This window comes from Pelophylax lessonae, assembly GCF_965119305.1.
Source record: "Pelophylax lessonae genome assembly, chromosome: 1".
Taxonomy (NCBI): Eukaryota; Metazoa; Chordata; class Amphibia; order Anura; family Ranidae; genus Pelophylax; species Pelophylax lessonae.
Genome location: NC_138768.1, coordinates 611518480 through 611545629, shown reverse-complemented (window position 1 = coordinate 611545629; position 27150 = coordinate 611518480). Strand labels below are relative to the sequence as shown.

The window sequence follows — 27150 nt, the reverse complement described above, 5'->3', positions numbered from 1 at the left end:
AATGTCACTGGTAACCCCAAAAGTGTCAAAAATGTCAGTCAAGGGTCCGATCTGTCCGCCGCAATGTCGCAGTACCGCAAAAAAAAAAGAAAAAAAAAAATCGCAGATCGCCGCCATTACGCGTTAAAAAAAACAACAAAAATGACAAAAATCTTTCCCTTTGTTAGTAAACGCAATAACTTTTGCGCAAAACAATCATACGCTTTTTGCGATTTTTAAAAAAAAAAAAAAAAAAAACCGCACAGGTGATCAAATACCACCAAAAGAAAGCTCTGTTTGTGGGGAAAAAAGGACACCAAATTCGTTTAGGTACAGCGTCGCACGATTGCGCAATTGTCCGTTAAAGTCACGCAGTGCCGAATAGCAAAACAGGCCCTGGTCAGGAAGGGGGTAAAATCTTCCGGGGCTTAAGTGGTTAGATTGAGGATTATTTTGTGCACAGTTTTCCAAAAAATAAAAAAACAAAAGCTTTTTGAATGTGTGTATATCTTAAGTACTTGACTCCAAGGCCTTTTCTTGGACTTTCTGTTTACATGTAAAAATCAGTATTTTTTCATAGTTTTTATCATAGAACCCCCAAACATTATATATATATTTTTAAAGCAGACAATAAATTGGCGCGTGTTGCAATTTTTTCAAACACAACTTTGTTTGGAAAAAATACACTTTTTTTATTTAATGCATAAAAACACAATACATAACCCAATTTTTAGTAAATATAAAAGATGAAGTTATGGCGAGGAAATAGATACCAAACATGTCAAAATTGCGCATACCCGTGCAACGGTAACAAATAACATACATTTTATTATCCATAGGCATTCACAGGTTACCACTTTGAGATTTACAGAGGAGGTCTGGTGCTAGAATTACTGCCTGATGTTCGCAGTGACACTTCATATTTGTGGGACGATCGCTGTTTGCATGCATGCATGACCAATGTGTGCGCCTTTGACCACCTTTGACCACGGGGGAGGGTTTGGTGAATGCACTTTACAATTTTTCTTTTACATTTTTTTTTATTTATTTTTTTTTACACGACAGCATTAAAAAAACTGAATTTTTGTAAAATCTTACCTGTAAAATTCCTTTCTCTGAGTCCTCCGACAGTCGCCGCCTCTTCATATTCGTCACATATGGGGTATTAGACTTTGCTCCGAAGGAGTAGCTAGGCAACAGAATATGTTAACAATAAAGCTTTAACATATCCCACCCTCAAGGGGTGGTCCCCTCAGTCAATACCCTCCTACTTCCTGCAACCATATCTCAGTTTTAGTGGAATAGCAGTAGAGTATACATTCAAACCCCAAAAGAGGGGCGGGGGCGGCGACTGTCGGAGGACTCAGAGAAAGGAATTTTACAGGTAAGATTTTACAAAAATTCCGTTTTCTCTTACGTCCTCCGACAGTCGCCGCCTCTTCATATTCGTCACATATGGGGACGTCCCAAAGCAGTGCAAACATGAGGGGTGGGAAACGCATCCGCGCCGAAAGGCAACGCAGTCTCCACATCAAAGAAAGGAACCTTACCAAAGGAAGGAAACCAGCTGGGCAACAGCAAAAATAAGTGCTCAACAGGAGCAACAACCCAGGAAAAGACAAAAAAACCAGGGGATACAAAAAAAACTATCCCAACAGCCAGGAGTCCCCAACAAGGGACCCTATGGAACAGCCGCACTAAGAACCTTGCGGCCAAAGGAAGCATCCGCCGATGCCTGAACATCTACTTTGTAGAATTTTGTGAAAGTGTGTACGGTCGACCAAGTCGCCGCCTTACACACCTGGGCTACAGAAGCCCCATGACGGCAGGCCCAAGACGTACTCAGTGATCTAGTAGAGTGCGCCTTCACAGGCACAGGGGGAACCTTCCCCTGCAAGGCATAGGCCTGTTCAATGGTCTGCCTGATCCATTTGGCAATGGTAGAGGCGGAAGCCGCCATGCCCTTCCGAGGACCCTCTGGAAGAACAAACAAGGAGTCAGTCTTACGAAAAGACTCAGTCGATTTAAGGTAAACCCTTATCGCCCGAACAACATCCAGAGAGTGCAATCTCACCTCCTTCGGATGTTTAGGCTTCGTGCACAACGAAGGCAAAACAATATCCTCGTTAAGATGGAATTCCGAAACTCGTTTCGGTAGAAAAGAAGGATTAGGTCGCAAGACCACCTTATCCAAATGAACAACCAGGTACGGAGACTTGCAGGACAAAGCCGCCAGTTCCGACACTCTGCGAGCCGAAGTGATCGCCACCAAAAAGGCGACCTTTTTGGACAACATAGACAACGAGATCTCCCTGATCTGTTCAAAAGGAGCACGTTGTAACACAGATAGAACTAGATTCAAGTCCCAAGGGGGCAAAGGATCCCTCCTAGGAGGAACCAGATGCCGCACACCCTGAATAAAAGTGCCAACCAAGGAGTTGGAAGCCACGGGACGTTGAAACAGAACGGCCAGCGCCGACACCTGACCCTTAATCGTAGCCAGCGCCAAACGCTGATCGACACCCGTCTGAAGGAAAGACAGCACACGGGAAACCGAGTACGTGCGGGGTGAAAACCCCCTGGACTCACACCAGGCAAAATAGGCCTTCCAAGTACGGTAATAAACCTTCCCCGAGGAAGACTTCCTCGCGTTGATCAAAGTATGAACGACCTCTGGAGAGAGACCCTTCTCCTTCAGGACCTCGGTCTCAACAGCCAGGCCGTCAAAGCCAGCGACTGTAAAGCAGGATGGTAAATCGGTCCTTGAGACAGTAGATCGTCTCGAAAAGGCAGACGCCAAGGAGCGTCGACCGCCAGATTCACGAGGTCTGCGTACCAGGACCGGCGAGGCCAGTCCGGTGCCACAAGAATCACCGTGCTGCGTTCCGAGTGCAACCTGCGAAGGAACCTGGACAGCAACTGAATCGGTGGAAACGCGTACATCAGCCTGTACTGATGCCACGGGGCCACTAACGCGTCCGACGCGTCTGCCCGAGGGTCGCGCGTCCTTGCCACGAACCTCTTCACCTTGTAGTTGAGGCGAGACGCGAACAGGTCCACATCTGGAAGACCCCACTTCGCGCACAACATCTGGAAGACAGCCGGGTGGAGAGACCATTCCCCCTGATCCAGGGTCTGGCGACTCAGATAGTCCGCCTGCCAGTTCTCCACTCCCGGAATGTGAACCGCCGTTATCGCCGGGACATGAGTCTCGGCCCAAGACAGAATGTCGGCCACTTCTCGAGCCGCTCGGGCACTCCTGGTGCCCCCTTGGTGGTTGATGTAGGCCACCGCCGTGGCATTGTCCGTCTGCACCCGAACCGGGCAGCCCTGCAGCCGGTCCGTCCAGCGATGAAGACAGAGCCTTATCGCACGCAATTCCAGAATGTTGATCGGAAGGGAAGACTCCCCCTCCGACCAGGTCCCCTGGGCGGACAGAACGCCCAGAACACCACCCCAGCCCGACAGGCTGGCATCCGTGGTGATTATCGTCCACGAGATCGGACGAAACGACTTGCCCCCGGACACCAACGGGGACTGGAGCCACCACAGAAGGTTTTCCCTGGTGCGATGACTCAACGCGATCTGAAGATCCAGAGATTGAGGTCGCCCGTCCCACCCGGACAGGATCTCCGCTTGGAGACCCCGCGTGTGAAACTGCGCGAAAGGAATCGCCTCGAAGGCCGAGACCATCAATCCCAGACATCTCATACCCGTCCGCAGAGACGAGTGTGGAACGTCCCTGAGGGACCTGACTTCCTCCCGAAGAGTCCTGAGTTTGTCTTCCGGCAGGAAGACCTTCGCCTGCACCGAGTCCAGTATCATTCCCAGATAGGGGAGACGAACCGACGGACTCAGTGTCGACTTTGGAACATTTATCGTCCAACCGAACTCCTGCAGAGTTTGCATTGTGACAGACAGGTCCTTCTCCAGACCCTGTCTGGTCGCAGACCGAACCAGAATGTCGTCCAGATACCCCAGGACAGAAATGCCCTGGGCTCTCAATAATGCCAGAACCGGTGCAAGCACCTTGGTGAAGACCCGCGGAGCCGAGGCGAGCCCAAAGGGCAACGCCACAAACTGGTAGTGATCCTCCGCAATGGCAAATCGAAGGTACTTCTGATGACCCTCGAATATGGGGATGTGAAGGTACGCATCCTTCAAATCGATGGAGGCCATGAATTCCCCCGGAACCAGGGCAGCCACCACCGAGCGCAGGGATTCCATGCGGAACTTGCGAACTCGCACAGAGCGGTTCAGAGCTTTCAAGTCCAGAATCGGACGAACCTTGCCCTCCTTCCTGGGCACGGTGAACAGATTGGAATAAAACCCCCGAAATCTGTCCCGATGAGGCACCGGAACCACCACTCCCTGAGCCCTCAGGTCCCGCACCGCCAGGTGCAGATCCCGCAGGCGCTCTGGAGACAGTTGAAGATTTGAGGGAAAAAATCTGCTCTCCGGCCGAGAGAGAAACTCGATCTTGTAACCAGATCGAACGATTTCCAGAACCCATCTGTCCCTCACACGGGCCAACCAGGGCTGAAGAAAACCGAGCAAGCATCCCCCCACCCCAAAACTGGGTGAGGGCGCCCCTTCAGGCCGAACTGTTATGGGCCGCAGGTCCGGATTGACCGGACTTCTGTTTCCCAGACCAGGGCTTCTTCTGAGAGCCTTGGCCCTTGAACGGTTTGCCCTTGTAGTGCGGCCGAAAGGCACGAAAGGACCCCTGAGGGGGCCGAAAATGAGCATGCTTCTTCCCAGAAGCCCCCTTAGCCTTGGGGAAATGGGGCAAGAGAGTGCTCTTACCCCCGGTAATCCCCTTAATCAACACATCCAGGGACTCCCCAAAAAGGCGAGACCCATCATAAGGCAGATTGGCTAAGGTTTTACGTGAAGATTGGTCCACCGACCAACATTTCAACCAAACCAGGCGGCGAGACAACACCGCCACGCTGTGCACACGCGCGGCCAACGGAATCAGGTCCAGGTCCGCATCACACAGATACATGACACCCTGGTGGATCTGATCCACCATATCCAGGGTCGCCGCCGAGGCCGAATCGGCCACTAGGACGCGCCTAAGCATCTGCGTCCAACTTGCGATCGCCTGGGCCGCCATGAGAGAAGCAAACAGAGCCTTAAGCATAGAACCCGTAACAGAATAAGTATGACGGGCAAGAGACTCCAGTCTCCTATCCGTGGCATCACGGAAAACAGGGGATCCCTCTGCAGGGATCGCAGTGGCTTTGTTCAAAACCGCAATAGCATGATCCACTGGCGGAGGCACACACCACCGTTCATCAGTGGCAGGCGAGAAAGGATAACGCAGCTTAAATTTACTTGGTACCGCAAAAGGCTTGCGCAAATCGCGCCATTGGTCCTTAACAGCGCGCTGAAAATCAGCATTGCAGGGAAAAACCTGCGGCGTCCTGCGTTTTCTCTGCGTCCCATAAGCCGCCAAGGCAGCTGGGGGACACACCTCGTCCTGCAAACGTAGCGTCTGCTTAATGGAAGCAATCAACTCATCCATGATTGCAAGCTCTTCAGGCGAGCCAGGGGGAGAATTATCAACCCCCTCAACTTCAGCCTCTACCTCAGACCCCACTAGATCAAGAGAGGAGCGGGACCCCGATAGGGGGGTCCCCGCCAGAACAGCCCCATCACCTTCCCCCTCAGAATCAGAGGGCAGAGCAACTCTGGGCCGTTTAGTAGATTGAGCAGCCACCAGCATTTGCACCTGTGCAGCAAGGCCAGCCACAATAGTGGCTAAATCCCCCCCTGGGGGGGAAACAGCGGTCCCCTGGCTTTCCACCAATACTGTGGGAAACTTGCCCTCCTGAGAATCCATTGCCCCTGTATGCCAGACAACCAAGGGTTAACTGCCCCCTTACAGCAAGCGCGGCAAGCGCAGCCCACCGCACCACACTCAGGCACAATGAGACCCCCACAGGGAATATACAGACTGAATACAGGCAATGGAACACAGGAATAGAAGGATAAAACCTGAGGAGACTCCGCTGCTGCTGCTGCCTCGATCGGTGCTTCCAGGAGAGAGGAAGTGATGCTGCCAGGGCGCTCTATGTAAGCCTATGGAGGCTACAAGAAAATGGCCGCCGTGCATGTAAACCATGCGGCCGGAGCGGGCGCCGGTAAAATGGCGTCGTTTGGCGCCGAAATCGCCGCTCCACAGTGCATAAAATCACACACAATATTATCCCATTATATGGATACATGTTAGATCGCCGCAGCGATCGCTGTATATGCCCCAACATGCCATTAAAAACATGCCCCACAGCACACAGCTCCTCACACTGCCCAGCCTGACATACTCAGTGTCAAACAGCTCCCCCCCCCCCCTTGCAGCCCACAGCATGCAGCCGAGAGATAGGGAGACAAGCAGTGTGATTAAAGGCAGGTTACACAGTCCCAGACTGAGACCCCCCCCCAGACAGACAGGTCCCCACATAGATACACTTACCTCACATGGCGTGGGGAACCCGCACAGGCGAACAAGCCGCTGCACATGAGGCAGGGAGAGTCGCAATTCAAGACGCACACAATGGCGGTTCAGAAACCGCACAGCGTCCGGTGAGGTAGCCACCTCACCAATCATCCCTGCACCGAACAGGGATGGGTCGTTCACTGTGCCAGGAGCGTTACCTGGCTGAACGCTCGATGGCAGACTGGGAAGCCACTGACCCACGACCTGCGACCAGGGGGATCAGCCCGAGACCCAGCCCGCATGATCCTCTTCATCCGAAGAACTAACTAATGCTGACAAAAAGAACAGCTAAGTAAAGGTAGAGAGAAAACTCAAACAAAATATCAAAAAGAAGAAAGAGTCTGGGACAAAAAGTCCCAGCACAGAGAGAGCCAGCCACTCCTGACAAGCTAGACATTAAAACTGAGATATGGTTGCAGGAAGTAGGAGGGTATTGACTGAGGGGACCACCCCTTGAGGGTGGGATATGTTAAAGCTTTATTGTTAACATATTCTGTTGCCTAGCTACTCCTTCGGAGCAAAGTCTAATACCCCATATGTGACGAATATGAAGAGGCGGCGACTGTCGGAGGACGTAAGAGAAATTTCTTTTGATTACTTTTATTTTTGTCACAAGGAATGTAAAAATCCCTTGTGACAGCAATAGGCATGTGACAAGATCTCTTTACAGACCCCCAGGATCCCTCCACTGCCCTTAAAAACATCTGCTCACACCAAGGTCTGTGTGATCAAATGCCGTTTACATCCAGGTAAGTGGGAAGTGATGCAAAGTCATTGCTTCCAGTTTCCTATAATCATAGAGACTAACAGAGCAGTTCCGGTCTTTTTCGGGCTAGTCAATTGGGTGTCCTGGTTAGATGGATCAGCCTGATAAAGCTGTGGAAGAAGGCGACGAGAGGGGGTGTAGGAATGCCCCCTCTCGCTGCTTGTAAAAAGTAATCCAGCAGCTAGTTAGGATTGCTTTTCCAAGAGAGCCAACTGTCGACTCTAAAAAATGGTACCAGGATGATGCCTGCAGGTGCGGGCATCATCTAAGTATAACAACTAGAAGTCCAGCGACGTACCGTTATGTCACTGGTGGTCAAGTGGTTAAACGATAATTTAATAGGAAAATTTAAAACTAAAGCTTCTAGGGGTAGGAGACTGTATTCATGGTCATATCATACGAACAGTAAGACTGCCTTTCCTGTGTACCCCCAGAACACTATGCTTTCTAGGTTTGGGGGGGAGAATAGGCCAGCCAACATCCTACAATAAAGTGCTTGGTACATTAGTGAAACAGCACTGAGAACTGTGGGTGTCAAGGAGGCTTGGTAATGGAAACACCATCTTTATGAGTGTCAGTATCTACACAGGAATTTTGAGAGCCTGCCACAGTTTGGTTACCGATACCCACTAGCAACCTAAAGGCCCGTACACACGTACCGATCGTCGGCATACAAACGTCGGTGGACGAAGGATCTGCCGATTGTACGCGTGTTAGTATGGTGCCTCCGACAGATGTCTGCGCACAATCCGCGGACAAAAGTCTTTCTTGCAAACATGAAAATTTTTGTCTGCGGACACCAGAACGGACGATTGTTCGCCTGTCAGTACAGAATTCGGCCGACAGACCGCAGATTTGCAAGACTGGGCATGCTCAGAAAATTAAAAACACAGGGAAAGTTAACCATTACATGACATCACTTCTGCAGTCAGCTGAAGTCTGCAGACAAAATTCTTGTGCTGTCCTTGTGCTGTCTTTGCACTTTTCAACAGACACCGACATCCCGGGGAGAAAAGAGGAACATTTGTATGCCGACCATCGGTACGTGTGTACGGGGCTTTATCCATACACATGTAGCAAACTCTCCTTCAACCATGCTAAATACTGTGCTTGGAGGAATCTCTGCTACTGGTTAAAGTAATTCTAAAGTGTGGGGCAGCCCCCCTCAGCCCCTCTAATACATACCTGAGCCCGATCTTCCTCCAGCGATGTGTACTCGGGACTCTCCCTCCTGATTGGCTGAGAGACAGCAACGGCACCATGGGCTTCCACCAATCAAAGTCAGTTAGCCAATCAGGAGAGAGAGGGGACAGAGCCAAACCGCGGCTCCATGTCTGAATGGACACACAGAGCTGTGGTTCAGCTCGGGTGCCCCCTTAGCAAGCTGCTTGCTGTGGGGGCACTCGACAACAAGGGAGGGGCCAAGAGAGCGAGCGAGAGACCTGAGAAGAGGAGGATTGGGGCTGCTAAGCTCAAAACCATTATACAGAGCAGGTAAGTAGAACATGTTTGTTATTTTTAAATAAAAAAAAAAAAAATAGGAGACCTTATAATCACTTTAAGGTTATACAGAAAGTTGCAGCACCCGTAACTGCCTGAATACCCACACAGTGACTGCATCTGAAAGGATGTGGTCATTGTTCAGACGGTAATTTAAGTGGCTTACTTCGTTTCTAAATCTGCATTTTTCAAGCTGACAGGGCCACCCACTGCTAACATTTGCCCCATTCACATCTCACTACTGGTCACTGAAGCAACTTATCACAGTTTGGGAGTAAGATAGACAGCAAGCTAGAGCACCAGTACCCAGCTGAAGATGGCATTTTCCATAAAAGCTTTAGGCTTCTGGGATCTTGAAGTCAACAAAAGATGTACGCAGACAGGTAACGCTCCAGTGGCATTGAAGACATTTTTAAAGCTACCACAGAATTAGGATCCCACGTGGCCTGTACGGGGTGCTGACAAGAGACGTTAGAAAATAGTAACCAGACAGGTAAGAAAATTTGCTATGGTTTTTCCTGTGAAAAGCCAGTATCTGTATGCCTGCATATGCCTCCCCTTCTTCCCTATTCACCTGAACATAAACACGGGACTGTCCCCAGCATTTATATTTTAACCAGTTAGGCTCTAACATTTTTTTTGCACGGGTAAAAAAAATCTTCATTTTTGGCAATGAAATGATTTAAACCCCCAGAAATGTATATATTTTCTGTAAGCAGAGGCCCTGTGTAAAATAAAAAGATGATAGTTGCAAATTTTTATGTCAGATGATATTTGTACAACCCTTTATTAAATACAAATTTTCTGATAAAATATAATAAAATGAGTTTTAGTGCAAGCACAAACACAATAGAATACATTTTGTTTGTGCAAATATACACAATAAAGTTGCCCTGAGTAAATAAATACCAAACATGCCAAGTCTTTAAAATTGTGTGCGCCTGTGATATCGCAAAAGACTACGGTACACAAAAATCTCATAGGTGATGCTTTAAAAGCTTGCACAGCCTATCAGTTTAGAGTTAATCAGGAGCTTTTGTGCTAAAATTATTTTTCTCACTTCAAGGTTTGCAATGATGTAGCACATGTGTAGTGCGACTGCGGTTTACATTTGCGTGCATTTACATTTGCGCATGTATGCGGGGCAACGTGGTTTTCGACAATCTTTTTTATTTATTTATTTTTTAAGTACATTTTATTGTAAATTGTATTTTTTTTTCAACTTTTTTTTTTTATTTATTTATTTTTACTTGATGATTGCTATCACAAAAAAAATTTGTGATGATCACTCTCTATGTGATAGCATGGGGCAAGTGACAGGTACTTTTTTTGGAGATGTTATGGGATAGTTTTCCATTGTATAAAAGGGATTTCTATGAAGGTTTTGACTTTCTAGGGTACTGTAAACAAGAGCTAAGGGAAGCTAAGTAAAGCTGACCCACAGACGCATTGAAATTCGACTGGTTTAGCAGGAGCCAGCCAAATATCACTCCATCTATTGGCAGATTGGTTGTACTAAAAAGTCGCTCGATAGCCTGTCGGGTTTTTTTCATACAATAACTGGTGCTGGCTATAGCTACAGCAGTGATCATTGTTTCCTGTCATTCATGTCAGAATTAGAGGGATTCCCCCATTAACACTGCCTGCGTCGATGGGGGAATTGAGTGATTTCCTTTCCTTCAAGCCGTGGCTGAAGGAAAGAAAATCGCATAATGTATGGCCAGCTTTAGCTTGCCTTCACAAAACAGGAAAACAGCCAAGCCTAGAGATTGTCAGCTCACACTGCGAGGACTGTTTTAAGGGAGGCCGTACACCTGTGCCTATATACTTAGGTATATGCTGGGGCTCTGCTGACAGACCCTTGTGGTGGAGGGTGCCTATATACCTAGGTATATGCTGGGGCTCTGCTGACAGACCCTTGTGGTGGAGGGTGCCTATATACCTAGGTATATGCTGGGGCTCTGCTGACAGACCCTTGTGGTGGAGGGTGCCTATATACCTAGGTATATGCTGGGGCTCTGCTGACAGACCCTTGTGGTGGAGGGTGCCTATATACCTAGGTATATGCTGGGGCTCTGCTGACAGACCCTTGTGGTGGAGGGTGCCTATATACCTAGGTATATGCTGGGGCTCTGCTGACAGACCCTTGTGGTGGAGGGTGCCTATATACCTAGGTATATGCTGGGGCTCTGCTGACAGACCCTTGTGGTGGAGGGTGCCTATATACCTAGGTATATGCTGAGGCTCTGCTGACAGACCCTTGTGGTGGAGGGTGCCTATATACCTAGGTATATGCTGGGGCTCTGCTGACAGACCCTTGTGGTGGAGGGTGCCTATATACCTAGGTATATGCTGGGGCTCTGCTGACAGACCCTTGTGGTGGAGGGTTCCTATATACCTAGGTATATGCTGAGGCTCTGCTGACAGACCCTTGTGGTGGAGGGTGCCTATATACCTAAGTATATGCTGGGGCTCTGCTGACAGACCCTTGTGGTGGAGGGTGCCTATATACCTAGGTATATGCTGGGGCTCTGCTGACAGACCCTTGTGGTGGAGGGTGCCTATATACCTAGGTATATGCTGGGGCTCTGCTGACAGACCCTTGTGGTGGAGGGTGCCTATATACCTAGGTATATGCTGGGGCTCTGCTGACAGACCCTTGTGGTGGAGGGTGCCTATATACCTAGGTATATGCTGAGGCTCTGCTGACAGACCCTTGTGGTGGAGGGGGCAAAACAGATGTAAAAGCAGATGTCTGCTCTACAGTGCCAGAAGGATACTGATTTTTTTTATTTTCTCATACAGGTTTTCTTTATATCAGAAGCTGTACTTGAAGACTTGTTGAGAAAATCAGATCTTGCTGGTTTGTTTCTGAAATCTATAGTTAACTTAACACTGTCTAATAGCCAATATACAACTTTACACCGTCTAAGAGCCACTATACACTAGATAATATTCCCCACTAGATTTTAACATACACATTCTAGAAGTTATTAAAAAATATATATTCATATATTTAGTTAGGAGATACAAGGTCCTACATGTATATTATTACTTCCTTGTGAATTGTTACATTTTCTCTTTACTTTTGTGTGTCAGTCTTTGTTAGCAAGGTCCTGAAAGGACTCCTTGCATACTAATCCATCCATTCAGCCTCAAACTGCTAGCGTTTCAGCCCTCCCTTTGTGGTCTGGATTGTAATGAATTCATGTATAAAAAAGCATGCACCTCACCTTCTAAACAAATATGAACAAAGTATTGGCAGCACAGATCTTGAACTCAGATGTAACACAATACAACCCCACAACCCTGGAGACATTCTCACATAGGACAGACACTAACACTTGCAGAAATAGGTGAATAATACAATAGTGAAGAGGAAACCCTATTAAAAGGGACCGCTGTACATAAATTACATTAAAAAAAAACATTTCCCTATGCTCAAAAGAAAGACCTTGTGGAGACTCACAATGAAAAACTGGAAACTCTCACATTTGCCAGAAAGGTTAATAAATGTGAACACATTCAGGGGCTGACATGAGTTTTCCTTGGTCACTCAATATCCATTAGTTTGCTGTTATTAACCACTTGCCGACTGCGCACAGTATATTTACTGCGGCAGTCGGCCCCGGCCAGGCAGAGTAACGTAGATCTACGTCACTCGCCTGTCACTCCTTCTAGAGCCAATAGCCCGCCTCGGCTCGTTCACGGAGGAGTGCGGGCGTGTGACCGGCAGACCCGATGTCCGCCGGTCACACTACGATCGCCGGTACAGCGGGAGAAAGACAGAGCGGCTTATGTAAACAAGCCGCCTGTCAGTTCTCCCTGTGTAAAAATGAAGATCAAACGGTTCTACTATGTAGAACCGTTGATCTTTTTTTTTTACACCAATAGGAATGTCCCACTACAGTTAGAAGCACGCCCCTAGGACACACTTAACCCCTCCCTCTCCAATACAGTTAACCCCTTCCCTGCCAGTGTCATTTTTGCAGTAACAGTGCATATGTATAGCACTGATTACTGCAGTAATGTCATTGGTACCCCCATAAGTGTCAAAAATGTCAGTCAAGGGTCCGATATGTCCGCCCCAATGTCGCAGTACCGCAAAAAAAAAAAAAAAAAAAAAAAATCGCAGATCGCCGCCATTACGCGTTAAAAAAAAAACACCAAAAATGACAAAAATCTTTCCCTTTGTTAGTAAACGCGATAACTTTTGCGCAAACCAATCAAAATACGCTTTTTGCGATTTTTTTTACCAAACATAGGTAGCGTAAAACAAATTGGCCGAAAATGTTAAAAAATTTTGATTTTTACATTTTTTTGGGGGGGAATTTCATATAAAAAAAAGTGAAAAATATTGTTATTTTTGCAAAAACTACGCTCTTTTTTTGTTTATAGCGCGTGATCAAAAAAAAAAAAAAAAAAATCGCACAGGTGATCAAATACCACCAAAAGAAAGCTCTGTTTGTGGGAAAAAAAGGACGTCAAATTCGTTTAGGTACAGCATCGCACGACCGCGCAATTGTCCGTTAAAATCACGCAGTAAAAAAAAAAAAAAATCGCAAAAAAAACCCTGGTCTTTTAGCAGGAAAATCCTCCGGAGGTAAAGTGGTTAAATAAAACATCATCAACAGACATCTCCTTCAGCCTGTACCCAGTCTCTATGGGGTGGATTTACTAAAACTGGTGCAGCTCTGCATAAAAACCAATCAGTTCCAGGTTTTATTGCCAAAGCTTAACTGAGCAAGGTGAAGTAGAAGCTGATTGGCTATAATGCACAGCTACACCAGATTGTGAGTGCTCCAGTTTTTTAGTAAATCCCCCCCCCCTATATGTCTTTTAGTATTGTACTGAAAGAGTGCAGTGCCATCTGTGTTTAGGACAACCCTTGCCTTAACCACTTGCTGACCGCCCCACGCAGACTTACTGCAGCAGGGCGGCTCGGCTGCGTATAATAATGTAGATCTAAGTGATTATATGCACGCGGTCTCGGCAGTGTGTGCGCCGCCAGAGCCGCGCTCCCGCTGTGATTAGACACAGCGGGAGCCAGACCACCAGAGGAGCAGGCTCGATTGCTACCGGCCTCCCACGATCTTCTGGGAAACTGACAGGAGGGCCGCCTGTCTATGTAAACAAGGCAGACGGCTCTCCTATCAGACAGGCACACTGGGATTGTGTGTCTTAGCTAAGCTGAAACACCAATCTCTGTGTGCCTTTCACAGAGCCCTCTCCCCCACAGTTAGTAAAGCACAATTAGGCTCACACTTAACCCCTTGATCACCCCCTGTATTAACCCCATCCCTGCCAGTGTCCTTTATACAGTAACAGTGCATATTATTTAGCAATGATCACTGTATTGGTGTCACTGGTCCCCTAAAAGTGTCACTTCGTGTCAGATTTGTCCGCCGCAATGTCGCAGTCCTGCTAAAAATTGCTGATCACCACCATTAATAATAAAAAACAAAAAAAAGAAAAAAGTCCAAAAATCTATCCCATAGTTTGTAAAAGCTGTAACCTTTGCGCAAACCAATTAATATACGCTGTTTGGGATATTTTTTTAACAAAAATATGTAGCAGAATACAAATTGGCCTAAAATGATAAAAAAAATAGATTTTTTAAATGTTTTTATTGGGAATGTTTTATAGCAGAAAGTAAAAAATATTGTGTTTTTTTTTCCAAATTGTCGCTCTTTTTTGTTTATATTGCAAAATCTAAAAGCTACAGAGGTGATCAAATACCACCAAAAGAAAGCTCTATTTGTGGGAAAAAAGTACATCAATTGTATTTAGGTACAGAGTCGCATGACTGCGCAATTGTTAAAGTAACGCAGTGCCAAATAGTAAAAAATGGCATGGTCATTAAGGGGGTAAAACCTTCTGGAGCTGAAGTGGTTAAAGTGGACCTTCACCCTCTTTATCAACCTAACCCCTCTCCACCCCTTGTGTAAACGAATCAGGCAGTGTGAAACCAGCAGGGTCCTACCCCTTATTGCACGGTATTCATCTAGAGTTGACGTGTACAGTGCTCAATGGGCCTCTTGGGATATGCACGTCACACAACGCAGGAGGCCTTTAGTCATTTAATCAGAGGTAGGTTGGGCCGCAGGCCTAGCGGCATGTCTTCCACTGGCCTCAATGTAACATAACATCAAATATAAAAAAAACATCCAAACATACATAACATGCATGCTCCCAAGTGAGAGCATTGATATTAAAGCTGAAATCCAGCTTTTGATACAATTTACATGTGAGGCCGCTGGATGTGCTGTATAAACTGTATGTAGCTGAGGTTCCATACAGCATACCGCACTGTGTTCTGGGTTTGAAGCAAGACCTTCCTGTCTCATATCCGGAACACAATAGAGTCTATCTAATCAGCGCTCAGCCATTCAGAGAAAGCAATGTATTTTAACAAAGAATACAAAGCTTCCTCTGATTGGCTGACTCAGAGAGGCAGACTGATGATGTCAGAACCTCAGAGGAAGCTTTGTATACACTGCTAGCGCCAATCAGATAAGACTCTAATGGGTAGGAGACAGGAAGTTTCGCCTCCAACCCGGAACACAGTGCAGTATGCTGTATGGAGCCTCAGCTGCACACAGTTTATACAGCACACCCAGTGGCCTCACGTCAGTCAGAGACATAGTTTGTTTGGGCCAGCTTAGTTCAAGCGTACAAATGTAAAGTGAATCAAAAGCTGGAGTTTAGCTTTAAATAGTACAAGCTACAATCCAACATATGCACTTCTACATCTACCATTTACAATGTAATATATACATTCTGCACTATTGAGCACTGTATGTTTTCCTTTCCAGAATATGCTGGTAACTAATGGTGCAATACTTTAGAGAGTCTCCTTGCATAAGGCTTATTCATATGGAGGCTGAGGCCCATAGATTGTGAATGGGCCATTTACCTATACAGCTTAAGTCACCAGGTGCTGCATGCAGGCAGCCCAAACAAGCATATGAGGATGCAGTGCTAGCAAGGACATAGCCGCACTTCATAACTTGAAAAATGTGAGGGGACCAGAACGCAGACAGTGTGTGCCCGTGTAAATAAGGCCTATGTCTCCATGTGTAATCCTGGTCTATACACTGATAGGTTTGTCTCTAGAGAAAGATATCCCAGTATAATTGCCATCATCCCTGATATAATATTATCACAATTGCGTTGGATCCTCAACCGAACAAAAAAATGGGATTGTGTAGGCCAGAGTATATTTATAAATAAAACGTCACTTTATTGAAATACATTTAAAATTGAAATACCAATAGGTTGCAAAAGTGTAATAAATAAACATTCCTCATAAGATTTAGCACGTCGTGTCATTCACATTTTTGTAGAATTGGTGATTACCTTGAAAAAGGCATGTTTTTAAAATAAAGCCGAAACGCGTCGGAATCCCCTTGTTCACTCACATCCTCAGTCGCTTGCCCACTTGGATGTCTACACACTAAACATCGGGAATCACCATCTCTTCACTAAGTAAAGCTCCAACTATGTGGCCTTTTTGCCGTATGTCAATCATGTGATAAATCTTATGAGGAATGTTTTTTTATTACACTTTTTGCAACCTATTGGTATTTCAATTTTACATTTATTTCAATAAAGTGATGTTTATTTATAAATATACTCTGGCCTACACAATCCCATTTTTTTGTTCGGCTGAGGATCCAACACAATTGTGATAATATACACTGATAGATTACTATAGAGTTCTAACAATCCAAGATCCATTTTGATTTGATTAGAAATATATTATATATATATATATATACATACATACATACATACACACACACACACACACACACACACACACACACACACACACACACTCTGCAACCTCCCACAAGATGTTTTTGGCCAGTACATAGTACTGTATTTGATCAGTTAATATTGAAAGCATGCTCTTCCATACCTTCTGAAGAAGCCGACAAAGTTCTGAGAAATGTGTCAAAAAAACGACCACCATTCCACCATTAGTTACCAGCATATGCTGCTAAATAATACAGAATGTATACGCTACAGTGTGGATAAGAAAGGGTAGGCATAGGGTGCAAATGTTAGATTGTACAGTACCTTGTGTTATTTAAAGTGTATGTTACTCCAAAACATAAAATTACATATATGTGCTGTATTCTACATTTGGTTTCTATAAAACCACTTGAAGACCAAGCCTGTTCTGTCACTTTCTGTTCACAAGTTTAAATCCGCATTTTTTTCTAGAAAATTACTTCCAAACATAATATTATATATATATATATATATATATATATATATATATATATATATATATATATATATATATATATATATATATTACACACACACACACACACACACACACATTGTGTACAGTGAGTACACCCCTAAGTCAAAGTGTCAATATTTTGTGTGGCCACCATTATTTTCCAGCACTGCCTTAACCCTCTTGGGCATGGAGTTCACCAGAGCTTCAAAGGTTGCCACTGGAGTCCTCTTCTACTGCTCCATGACGACATCACGGAGCTGGTGGATGTTAGAGACCTTGCGCTCCTCCACCTTCCATTTTAGGATGCCCCACAGATGCTCATTTTTTTAGGTCTGGAGACATGCTTGGCCAGTCCATCACCTTTACACTCAGCGTCTTTAGCAAGGCAATGGTCATCTTGGAGGTGTGTTTGGAGTAGTTCTGTTGGAATACTGCCCTGCGGCCCAGTCTCCAAAGAAGGTTATGTCACAGTACATGTTGACTTTCATGATTCCCTCAATGAACTGTAGCTTCCCAGTGCTGGCAGCACTTACGCAGCCCCAGACCATGACACTCCCACCACCATGCTTGACTGTAGCCAAGACACACTTGTCTTTGTACTCCTTACCTGGTTGCCGCCACACACGCCTGACACCAACCTAACCAAATGAGTTTATTTTGGTCTCATCAGACCACAGGACATGGTTCCAGTAATGCATGTCCTTAGTCTACTTGTCTTCAGCAAACTGTTTGTAGGCTTTCTTGCGCATCATCTTTATATGGGACGACAGCCATGCAGACCAATTTGTTGCAGTGTGCGGCGTAAGGTCTGAGCACTGACAGGCTGACCCCCCCACCCCTTCAACCTGCAATGCTGGCAGCACTCATAGGTCTATTTCCCAAAGACAACCTCTGGATATGACGCTGAGCACGTGCACTCAACTTCCTTGGTCGACCATGGCGAGGCCTGTCCTGAATGGAACCAGTCCTGTTAAACTGCTGTATGGTCTTGGCCACCATGCTGCAGATCAGTTTTAGGGTATTGGCAATCTTCTTATAGCCTAGGCCAGGGCTCAAAATTTCAAGTCATGAGCTACTAGCCAGGCCTTAAGAGTTACTCGCCACTTGTTGCCCCACCCAAACCCCACCCTGCTCCGCCCCTAAACACGCCCTCTACATTGCAGAGCGCCCACAGCATGTCCCCTTAAATTGCAGAGCGCCCACAGCATGTCCCCTTACATTGCAGAGCGCCCACAGCATGTCCCCTTAAATTGCAGAGCGCCCACAGCATGTCCCCTTAAATTGCAGAGCGCCCACAGCATGTCCCCTTAAATTGCAGAGCACCCACAGCATGTCCCCTTAAATTGCAGAGCGCCCACAGCATGTCCCCTTTCATTGCAGAGCGCCCACAGCATGTCCCCTTTCATTGCAGAGCAATCACAGCATGTCCCCTTTCATTGCAGAGCAATCACAGCATGTCCCCTTTCATTGCAGAGCGATCATCACAGCGTGTCCCCTTTCATTGCAGAGCGATCACAGCATGTCCCCTTAAATTGCAGAGCGCCCACAGCATGTCCCCTTAAATTGCAGAGCGCCCACAGCATGTCCCCTTAAATTGCAGAGCGATCACAGCATGTCCCCTTAAATTGCAGAGCGATCGCAGCATGTCCCCTTACATTGCAGAGTGCCCACAGCATGTCCCCTTTCATTGCAGAGCGATCATCACAGCATGTCCCCTTTCATTGCAGAGTGCCCACAGCATGTCCCCTTAATTGCAGAGCGATCATCACAGCATGTCTCCTTAATTGCAGAGCGATCATCACAGCATGTCCCCTTAATTGCAGAGCGATCATCACAGCATGTCCCCTTAATTGCAGAGCGATCATCACACAGCATGTCCCCTTAATTGCAGAGCGATCATCACAGCGTGCACTTACCTGCAGCAGGCGGCTTCTCATTAATCCTGTGCGTCCTCCGTGTCTCCCGAGTCCTCCTCCTCGGCCAGTTACAATCGTTTGCCTTTTGGCCAATCAGGAAACACCTGCCTCCTGATTGGCCAGTAGGAGGATCAGGAGGAGGATCCCTGTGACAATAGCGAATACTCATTCGCTATTGTCACACAATGGGTGGGCTCAGGACGCAGTGCTCTGCTCCTAGAGCCCATCCTTTTCTAAAAAAAGAAAGTGAAAGTAAATCGCCGGCTGCTGTTAATGGCGGCGGCGGCAGGCACAGCTCGCCATCCTCAAAATTCCACTCGCAAAATGCTAGTAGGCGAGTGGAATTTTTGAGGGCTGGCCTAGGCCATCTTTATGTGCAGCAACAATTCATTTTTTTCAGATCCTTAGGGAGTTCTTTGCCATGAGGTACCATGTTAAACTTCCAGTGACCAGTATGTGAGAGTGATAACACCAAATTTAACACACCTGCTCCCCATTCACACCTGAGACTTTGTAACATTAACAAGTCGCATGATGCCAGTGAAGGAAAATGGCTGGACATTTGTTGCCAGCGGTTTAGACATTAATGGCTGTGTGTTGAGTTATTTTGAGGGGACAGCACATTTACACTGTTATACAAGCTGTACACTCACTACTTTACATTGTAGCAAAGTGATCCAGCGGATAATGAGCCACTGGGACTGCTTTCATGAACACAAAGAATACTGAGCTATCAGCCAAAACCCCCGTAAACCACTTGCAAACCGCAACGTATAATTATGTATTGTGGTCGGCAAGTGGTTAATGTAGCCTGTAAAGTTTTTATTTCCTTTGTTTTTAATAAATAACTGGTAATCCTGCAACTCTACTTTACAATAATAGTAACAAAGGTATTCCTGCAACCGTTCAACTTGATGTGATACAACAATGTATTTTGCATACCTTGGTGGTAAAAAGTGGTCATTTGCCTTTCTATCATCTCAAACCAGTCTGCCAATTCTCCTCTGACATCTACAAGGCATTTTCCTCCAACCAACTGCCGCTCACTGGATATTTTCTCTTTTTCAGACCATTCTCTGTAAACCCTAGAGATGGCTGTGTGTGAAAATCCCAGTAGATTGTACGTTTTTGTAATACTCAGACCAGCCTGTCTAGTACCAACAGCCATCCCACGTTCAATGTCACTTAAATCCTTTCTTCCCTATTCTGATGCTTGGATTGAACTTGAGCAAGTCATCTTTACCACGTCTAGATGCCTAAATGCATTAAGTTGCTGCCATGTGATTGGCTGATTAGCAATTTGTGTTACCAAGCAATCGAACAGGTGTACCTAATAAAGGGGTCGGTGAGTGTAAGTATCTGTAATAAATGATCTAGGTAGGAGTTCTAGAGGTTAATTATGCAGACAATAAGTAGCTGATATTTACACTGGGAATGATGTCAGTGTTGGATATATACAGTACATGGATCATTTCTGCCCCCCCCTGTATGGATGGATGGATGTTTTGTAGTACACAGATATTGACTTGCTTTTATTTGGTCACAAGCCCTGGTGTATTGATTTTACCAATCACCAAACATATACATGGAGACATGTCTACTGACAGCCTGGCCAAATGCAGGACCTGTTATTCTGCAGAAACCACAGAGGAATGGGATGACTGGAGGAGAAGAGGAGCCCGGCACAGGAGGAGGAGAAGAGGAGAAGAGGAGCCCGGCACAGGAGGAGGAGAAGAGGAGCCCGGCACAGGAGGAGGAGAAGAGGAGCCCGGCACAGGAGGAGGAGAAGAGGAGAAGAGGAGCCCGGCACAGGAGGAGGAGAAGTAGAGGAGCCCGGCACAGGAGGAGGAGAAGAAGAGGAGCCCGGCACAGGAGGAGGAGAAGAAGAGGAGCCCGGCACAGGAGGAGAGGAGCTCGGCACAGGAGGAGAGGAGCTCGGCACAGGAGGAGAGGAGCTCGGTACAGGAGGAAAGGAGCTCGGTACAGGTGAAGAGGAGCTCAGTACAGGAGGAGAGGAGCTCAGTACAGGAGGAGAGGAGCTCAGGACAGGAGGAGAGGAGCTCAGGACAGGAGGAGAGGAGCTCAGGACAGGAGGAGAGGAGCTCAGGACAGGAGGAGAGGAGCTCAGGACAGGAGGAGAGGAGCTCAGTACAGGAGGAGAGGAGCTCAGTACAGGTGAAGAGGAGATCAGTACAAGAGAAGAGGAGCTCAGTATAGAAGAGAAGCTCAGTATAGAAGAGAAGCTCAGTAAAGGAGGAGAGGAGCTCGGTACAGGAGGAGAGGAGCTCGGTACAGGAGGAGAGGAGCTCGGTACAGGAGGAGAGGAGCTCGGTACAGGAGGAGAGGAGCTCGGTACAGGAGGAGAGGAGCTCGGTACAGGAGGAGAGGAGCTCGGTACAGAAGGAGAGGAGCTCGGTACAGAAGGAGAGGAGCTCGGTACAGAAGGAGAGGAGCTCGGTACAGAAGGAGAGGAGCTCGGTATAGAAGCTCGGTACAGAAGGAGAGGAGCTCGGTATAGAAGGAGAGGAGCTCGGTATAGAAGGAGAGGAGCTCGGTATAGAAGGAGAGGAGCTCGGTATAGAAGGAGAGGAGCTCGGTACAGAAGGAGAGGAGCTCGGTACAGAAGGAGAGGAGCTCGGTACAGGAGGAGAGGAGCTCGGTACAGGAGGAGAGGAGCTCGGTACAGGAGGAGAGGAGCTCGGTACAGGAGGAGAGGAGCTCGGTACAGGAGGAGAGGAGCTCGGTACAGGAGGAGAGGAGCTCGGTACAGGAGGAGAGGAGCTCGGTACAGGAGGAGAGGAGCTCGGTACAGGAGGAGAGGAGCTCGGTACAGGAGGAGAGGAGCTCGGTACAGGAGGAGAGGAGCTCGGTACAGGAGGAGAGGAGCTCGGTACAGGAGGAGAGGAGCTCGGTACAGGAGGAGAGGAGCTCGGTACAGGAGGAGAGGAGCTCGGTACAGAAGGAGAGGAGCTCGGTACAGGAGGAGAGGAGCTCGGTACAGGAGGAGAGGAGCTCGGTACAGGAGGAGAGGAGCTCGGTACAGGAGGAGAGGAGCTCGGTACAGGAGGAGAGGAGCTCGGTACAGGAGGAGAGGAGCTCGGTACAGGAGGAGAGGAGCTCGGTATAGAAGGAGAGAAGCTCGGTATAGAAGGAGAGGAGCTCGGTATAGAAGGAGAGGAGCTCGGTACAGGAGGAGAGGAGCTCGGTACAGGAGGAGAGGAGCTCGGTATAGAAGGGGAGGAGCTCGGTACAGGAGGAGAGGAGCTCGGTATAGAAGGGGAGGAGCTCGGTACAGGAGGAGAGGAGCTCGGTACAGGAGGAGAGGAGCTCGGTATAGAAGGAGAGGAGCTCGGTATAGAAGGAGAGGAGCTCGGTATAGAAGGAGAGGAGCTCGGTACAGGAGGAGAGGAGCTCGGTATAGAAGGAGAGGAGCTCGGTATAGAAGGAGAGGAGCTCGGTATAGAAGGAGAGGAGCTCGGTACAGAAGGAGAGGAGCTCGGTACAGGAGGAGAGGAGCTCGGTACAGAAGGAGAGAAGCTCGGTACAGGAGGAGAGGAGCTCGGTACAGAAGGAGAAAAGCTCGGTATATAAGGAGAGGAGCTCAGTATAGAAGAGTGTCACAAGAGCTTCCATGGAATGAGCTGCATGAGTCACATCATGGGTCTGGCTGGGAGAGGAAACAACACAGACTGTGGATGGACGAGGAGGGTACATAGAGGACAGGCATGCTGCACACAGCCTGGCAGCCAGCAGTGAGGGCACAGCAGAGGACACAGCATAGCACACCGCACAGGTAGGTAGTTGGTGTGCACAGAAAGTTCCACTAACAACTAAGTGCAAAGTCCCATAGACGTTGTGAGGGAGTCTCTTACCTGACTGGTAGCAGCCCCAGGAAGTCTCCCCCACAGCCCTGCGAGCACAGGCATCTCTCACACACACGGCAGCCCCTTCACCGAGATCTCTGCTATCCCTGCTGCTCATAGCACGGCTCACGGCTGCTTCTCCCGGTCCCCCGCTGGCTGCACTTCGCTCTCTCCTCACAGCTAGCCGTGCATGTGAAGCGCTTCACTTCCTCCTTCTTCCCCCTCCACCTCGCTGCACTGCAATGACCGGCCGCTAGGGGCAGCAGACGCGAGTTTATCCCTAGAGCTGATGTTATGGGTCTGTCTGTCACCACAATAACAATGACACGAATATAGAGAAATATTATTGTTATTATTACACAGGATTTTTATAGTGCTGATCACTTTGGGCTGCCTATAATCTTTCAACCATTTTTTTTTTTTCAGTCAAGGAGCTCTTGAAAGGATTGTAAAATGTAATTTTTTTGTGGTGGCTGTAAACCTCAGACATAAAATATGAGCAATTTCATCGACTAAATGAACACTATTCAGACGACTAAAACTAAAATTGCATTTTAGTCAAACGACTATGACTAAAAGAAAATCAAAATTTGATGTCAAAATGAAGACCGCACTACCACATAAGAATACAATTTCACACTAATTCACTTCAAAACTGCCAGTAAAACACAGATGTGTTAATGGGGCCCTTTTCTGTGCTTTTGCAACGTTTTTAAGGACATGTGGCTCCAAATGTGCACCAAAAAAATCGCTCTGTGGGGCATTTTTTATGTGTTTTCATTCTTTTTATTAGGAAGGAGCGCTTTTGGTGCTTTTTCTTTTAGTTAGCTCCCCAAAGATGCTCCAAGCAGGATTCTTTTCACCACAAAAGAAGCGCACCTCCCCATTATGAACACATTCATTGATTTTAAAGGGAAGCATTTTTCTTGAGCTTTTCAGGTGCTCTTTTAACGCAAAAGCACTCCTCAGCGTGAAAGGGCCCTAGGCAGGGGGCATCTACTAAAGGCCCGTACACACGATACCAAATATCAGAAGTAAAATTTCGTCCGACGAACGATCTGCCGATTTTCGGATTGTTAGTATAGTGCTTTCAACAGCCGATTGCAAATTTTCGGACAACAAAAACTGGATGTGCAGGCTATAACATTTTTATTACACGTCAAAACAACGTCCGATTTTCGTTTAACCACTTAAGCCCCGGAAGATTTTGCCCCCTTCCTGACCAGGGCCTATTTTGCGATTCGGCACTGTGTGACTTTAACGGACAATTGCACGGTCGTGCGACGCTGTACCTAAATGAATTTGGCGTCCTTTTTTCCCACAAACAGAGCTTTCTTTTGGTGGTATTCGATCACCTGTGCGATTTGTTGATCATGCGCTATAAACAAAAAAAGATCGTCAATTTTGCAAAAATAACAATATTTTTCACATTTTTTTTATATGAAATTCCCCAAAAAAATGTAAAAATCAAAATTTTTTAACATTTTAGGCCAATTTTTTTTTATACCATATGTTTGGTAAAAAAAATTGCAAAAAGCGTATTTTGATTGGTTTGCGCAAAAGTTATTGCATTTACTGACAAAGGGAAAAATCTTTGTCATTTTTGTTGTTTTTTTTTAACGCGTAATGGCGGCGATCTGCAATTTTTTTTTTTTGCGGGACATTGGGGCGGACAGATCGGACCCTTGACTGACATTTTTGACACTTTTGGGGTTACCAGTGACATTACTACAGTAATCAGTGCTATACATATGCACTGTTACTGTAAAAATGACACTGGCAGTGAAGGGGTTAACTTTTTTTGAGAGGGAGGGGTGGCGTGTGTCCCTAGGGGCGTGATTCTAACTGTGATTGGCTGTGGCTTGATGTGTAAGAACAGTGATCAACGGTCCTACATAGTAGAACCGTTTGATCACCATTCTTACACAGGGGAAACTGACAGGCGGCTTTGTTTACATTAGCTGCCTGCCTTTCTCCCGCTGTCATGGACGATTGCGAGTGCCCGGCGGACATCGGGTCCACCGGGCACACGCGCGGGGGGGTCCGTGACCGAGCAGGAGCGCACATACGGCGGCGCGCACTCGCTCCCAAAACCCTTACAGGCTAGCGACGTAGACCTACATTGCTTTGCCTGTGAGGGGCTGACTGCCGACGTAAATAGTCTTGCGGCAGTCGGCAGGTGGTTAATTAGTACAGTTTTCATCCAAAAAAAAATCTTGCAAGACTAGGCATGCTCAGAGATGAAAGAACACATACAAAGCAATCCAACACATGACATCACTTCTGAAGTAGAATTCTGTCGTACGGGAATTTTCGTATGAAAGTAACCTCTTCACTTTCCACATGAGACTAGCATGCAACAAAAAACGGACGAAAGATCGTGCAATAATCTGATCGTGTGTACGGGCTTAAGCTGCTAAAAAAAAAAGAAATCAAGAAAAAGGCTTTTCTAATTTCTTTTCCTAATATTTAATGTTGGTAAAATATTCAAGTAATTTTGTGCAATGGCATTACAACCAATAGGGTTTCACATTTTTGGGATTTTTTTTAAAATCAATTTGCACTTTTGTTTGTCAAAAAGCAATATTTCTGTTTATGAAACTTGTCTTTATCTATAAACAATATATACAGTGGGTACGGAAAGTATTCAGACCCCCTTAAATTTTTCACTCTTTGTTATATTGCAGCCATTTGCTAAAATCATTTAGGTTCATTCTTCTTCCTCATGAATGTACACGAAGCACCCCATACTGACAGAAAAACACAGAATTGTTGACATTGTTGCAGATTTAATAAAAAAGAAAAACTGAAATATCACATGGTCCTAAGTATTCAGACCCCTTGCTGTGACACTCATATATTTAACTCAGGTGCTTTCCATTTCTTCTGATCATCCTTGAGATGGTTCTACACCTTCATTTGAGTCCAGCTGTGTTTGATTATACTGATTGGACTTGATTTGGAAAGCCACACACCTGTCTATATAAGACCTTCCAGATCACAATGCATGTCAGAGAAAATGAGAATCATGAGGTCAAAGGAACTGCCTGAAGAGCTCAGAGACAGAATTGTGGCAAGGCACACATCTGGCCAAGGTTATAAAAAGATTTCTGCTGCACTTAAGGTTCCTAAGAGCACAGTGGCCTCCATAATCCTCAAATGGAAGACGTTTGGGATGACCAGAACCCTTCCTAGAGCTGGCCGTCCGGCCAAACTGAGCTATCGGGGGAGAAGAGCCTTGGTGAGAGAGGTAAAGAAGAACCCAAAGATCACTGTGGCTGAGCTCCGGAGATGCAGTCAGGAGATGGGAGAAAGTTGTAGAAAGTCAACCATCACTGCAGCCCTCCACCAGTCGGGGCTTTATGGCAGAGTGGCCCGACGAAAGCCTCTCCTCAGTGTAAGACACATGAAAGCCCGCATGGAGTTTGCTAAAAAAACACCTCAAGGACTCCAAGATGGTGAGAAATAAGATTCTCTGGTCTGATGAGACCAAAATAGAACTTTTTGGCCTTAATTCTAAGCGGTATGTGTGGAGAAAACCAGGCACTGCTCATCACCTGTCCAATACAGTCCCAACAGTGAAGCATGGTGGTGGCAGCATCATGCTGTGGGGGTGTTTTTCAGCTGCAGGGACAGGACGAGTGGTTGCAATCGAGGGAAAGATGAATGCGGCCAAGTACAGGGATATCCTGGACAAAAACCTTCTCCAGAGTGCTCTGGACCTCAGACTGGGCCGAAGGTTTACCTGCCAACAAGACAATGACCCTAAGCACACAGCTAAAATAATGAAGGAGTGGCTTCACAACAACTCCGTGACTGTTCTTGAATGGCCCAGCCAGAGCCCTGACTTAAACCCAATTGAGCATCTCTGGAGAGACCTAAAAATGGCTGTCCACCAACGTTTACCATCCAACCTGACAGAACTGGAGAGGATCTGCAAGGAGGAATGGCAGAGGATCCCCAAATCCAGGTGTGAAAGACTTGTTGCATCTTTCCCAAAAAGACTCCTGGCTGTATTAGATCAAAAGGGGGCTTCTACTAAATACTGAGCAAAGGGTCTGAATACTTAGGACCATGTGATATTTCAGTTTTTCTTTTTTAATAAATCTGCAACAATGTCAACAATTCTGTGTTTTTCTGTCAGTATGGGGTGCTATGTGTACATTCATGAGGAAGAAGAATGAACCTAAATGATTTTAGCAAATGGCTGCAATATAACAAAGAGTGAAAAATTTAAGGGGGTCTGAATACTTTCCGTACCCACTGTATATATATATATATATTAATATCCAGTACGGAATATACGGTAAATAAATAAATAAATATATATATATATCATAAAAGCTAAATCTGTGTCTGTAGTTCAT

The 27150-nt window shown here is 46.6% G+C and overlaps 1 protein-coding gene across 1 annotated transcript in view; it reads right to left on the bottom strand.

Moving 5' to 3' along the window:
• The window catches only part of MCUB (mitochondrial calcium uniporter dominant negative subunit beta), a 179898-nt gene extending 156899 nt beyond the window's left edge, over positions 1 to 22999 (bottom strand). The window contains exon 1 of the mRNA XM_082263190.1: positions 22793 to 22999. Within this exon, the coding sequence (XP_082119316.1) occupies positions 22793 to 22846 (54 nt within the window). The 5' untranslated portion in view covers positions 22847 to 22999. The remainder of the gene's footprint in view (positions 1 to 22792) is intronic.
• Positions 23000 to 27150: the final 4151 nt, after the last annotated feature.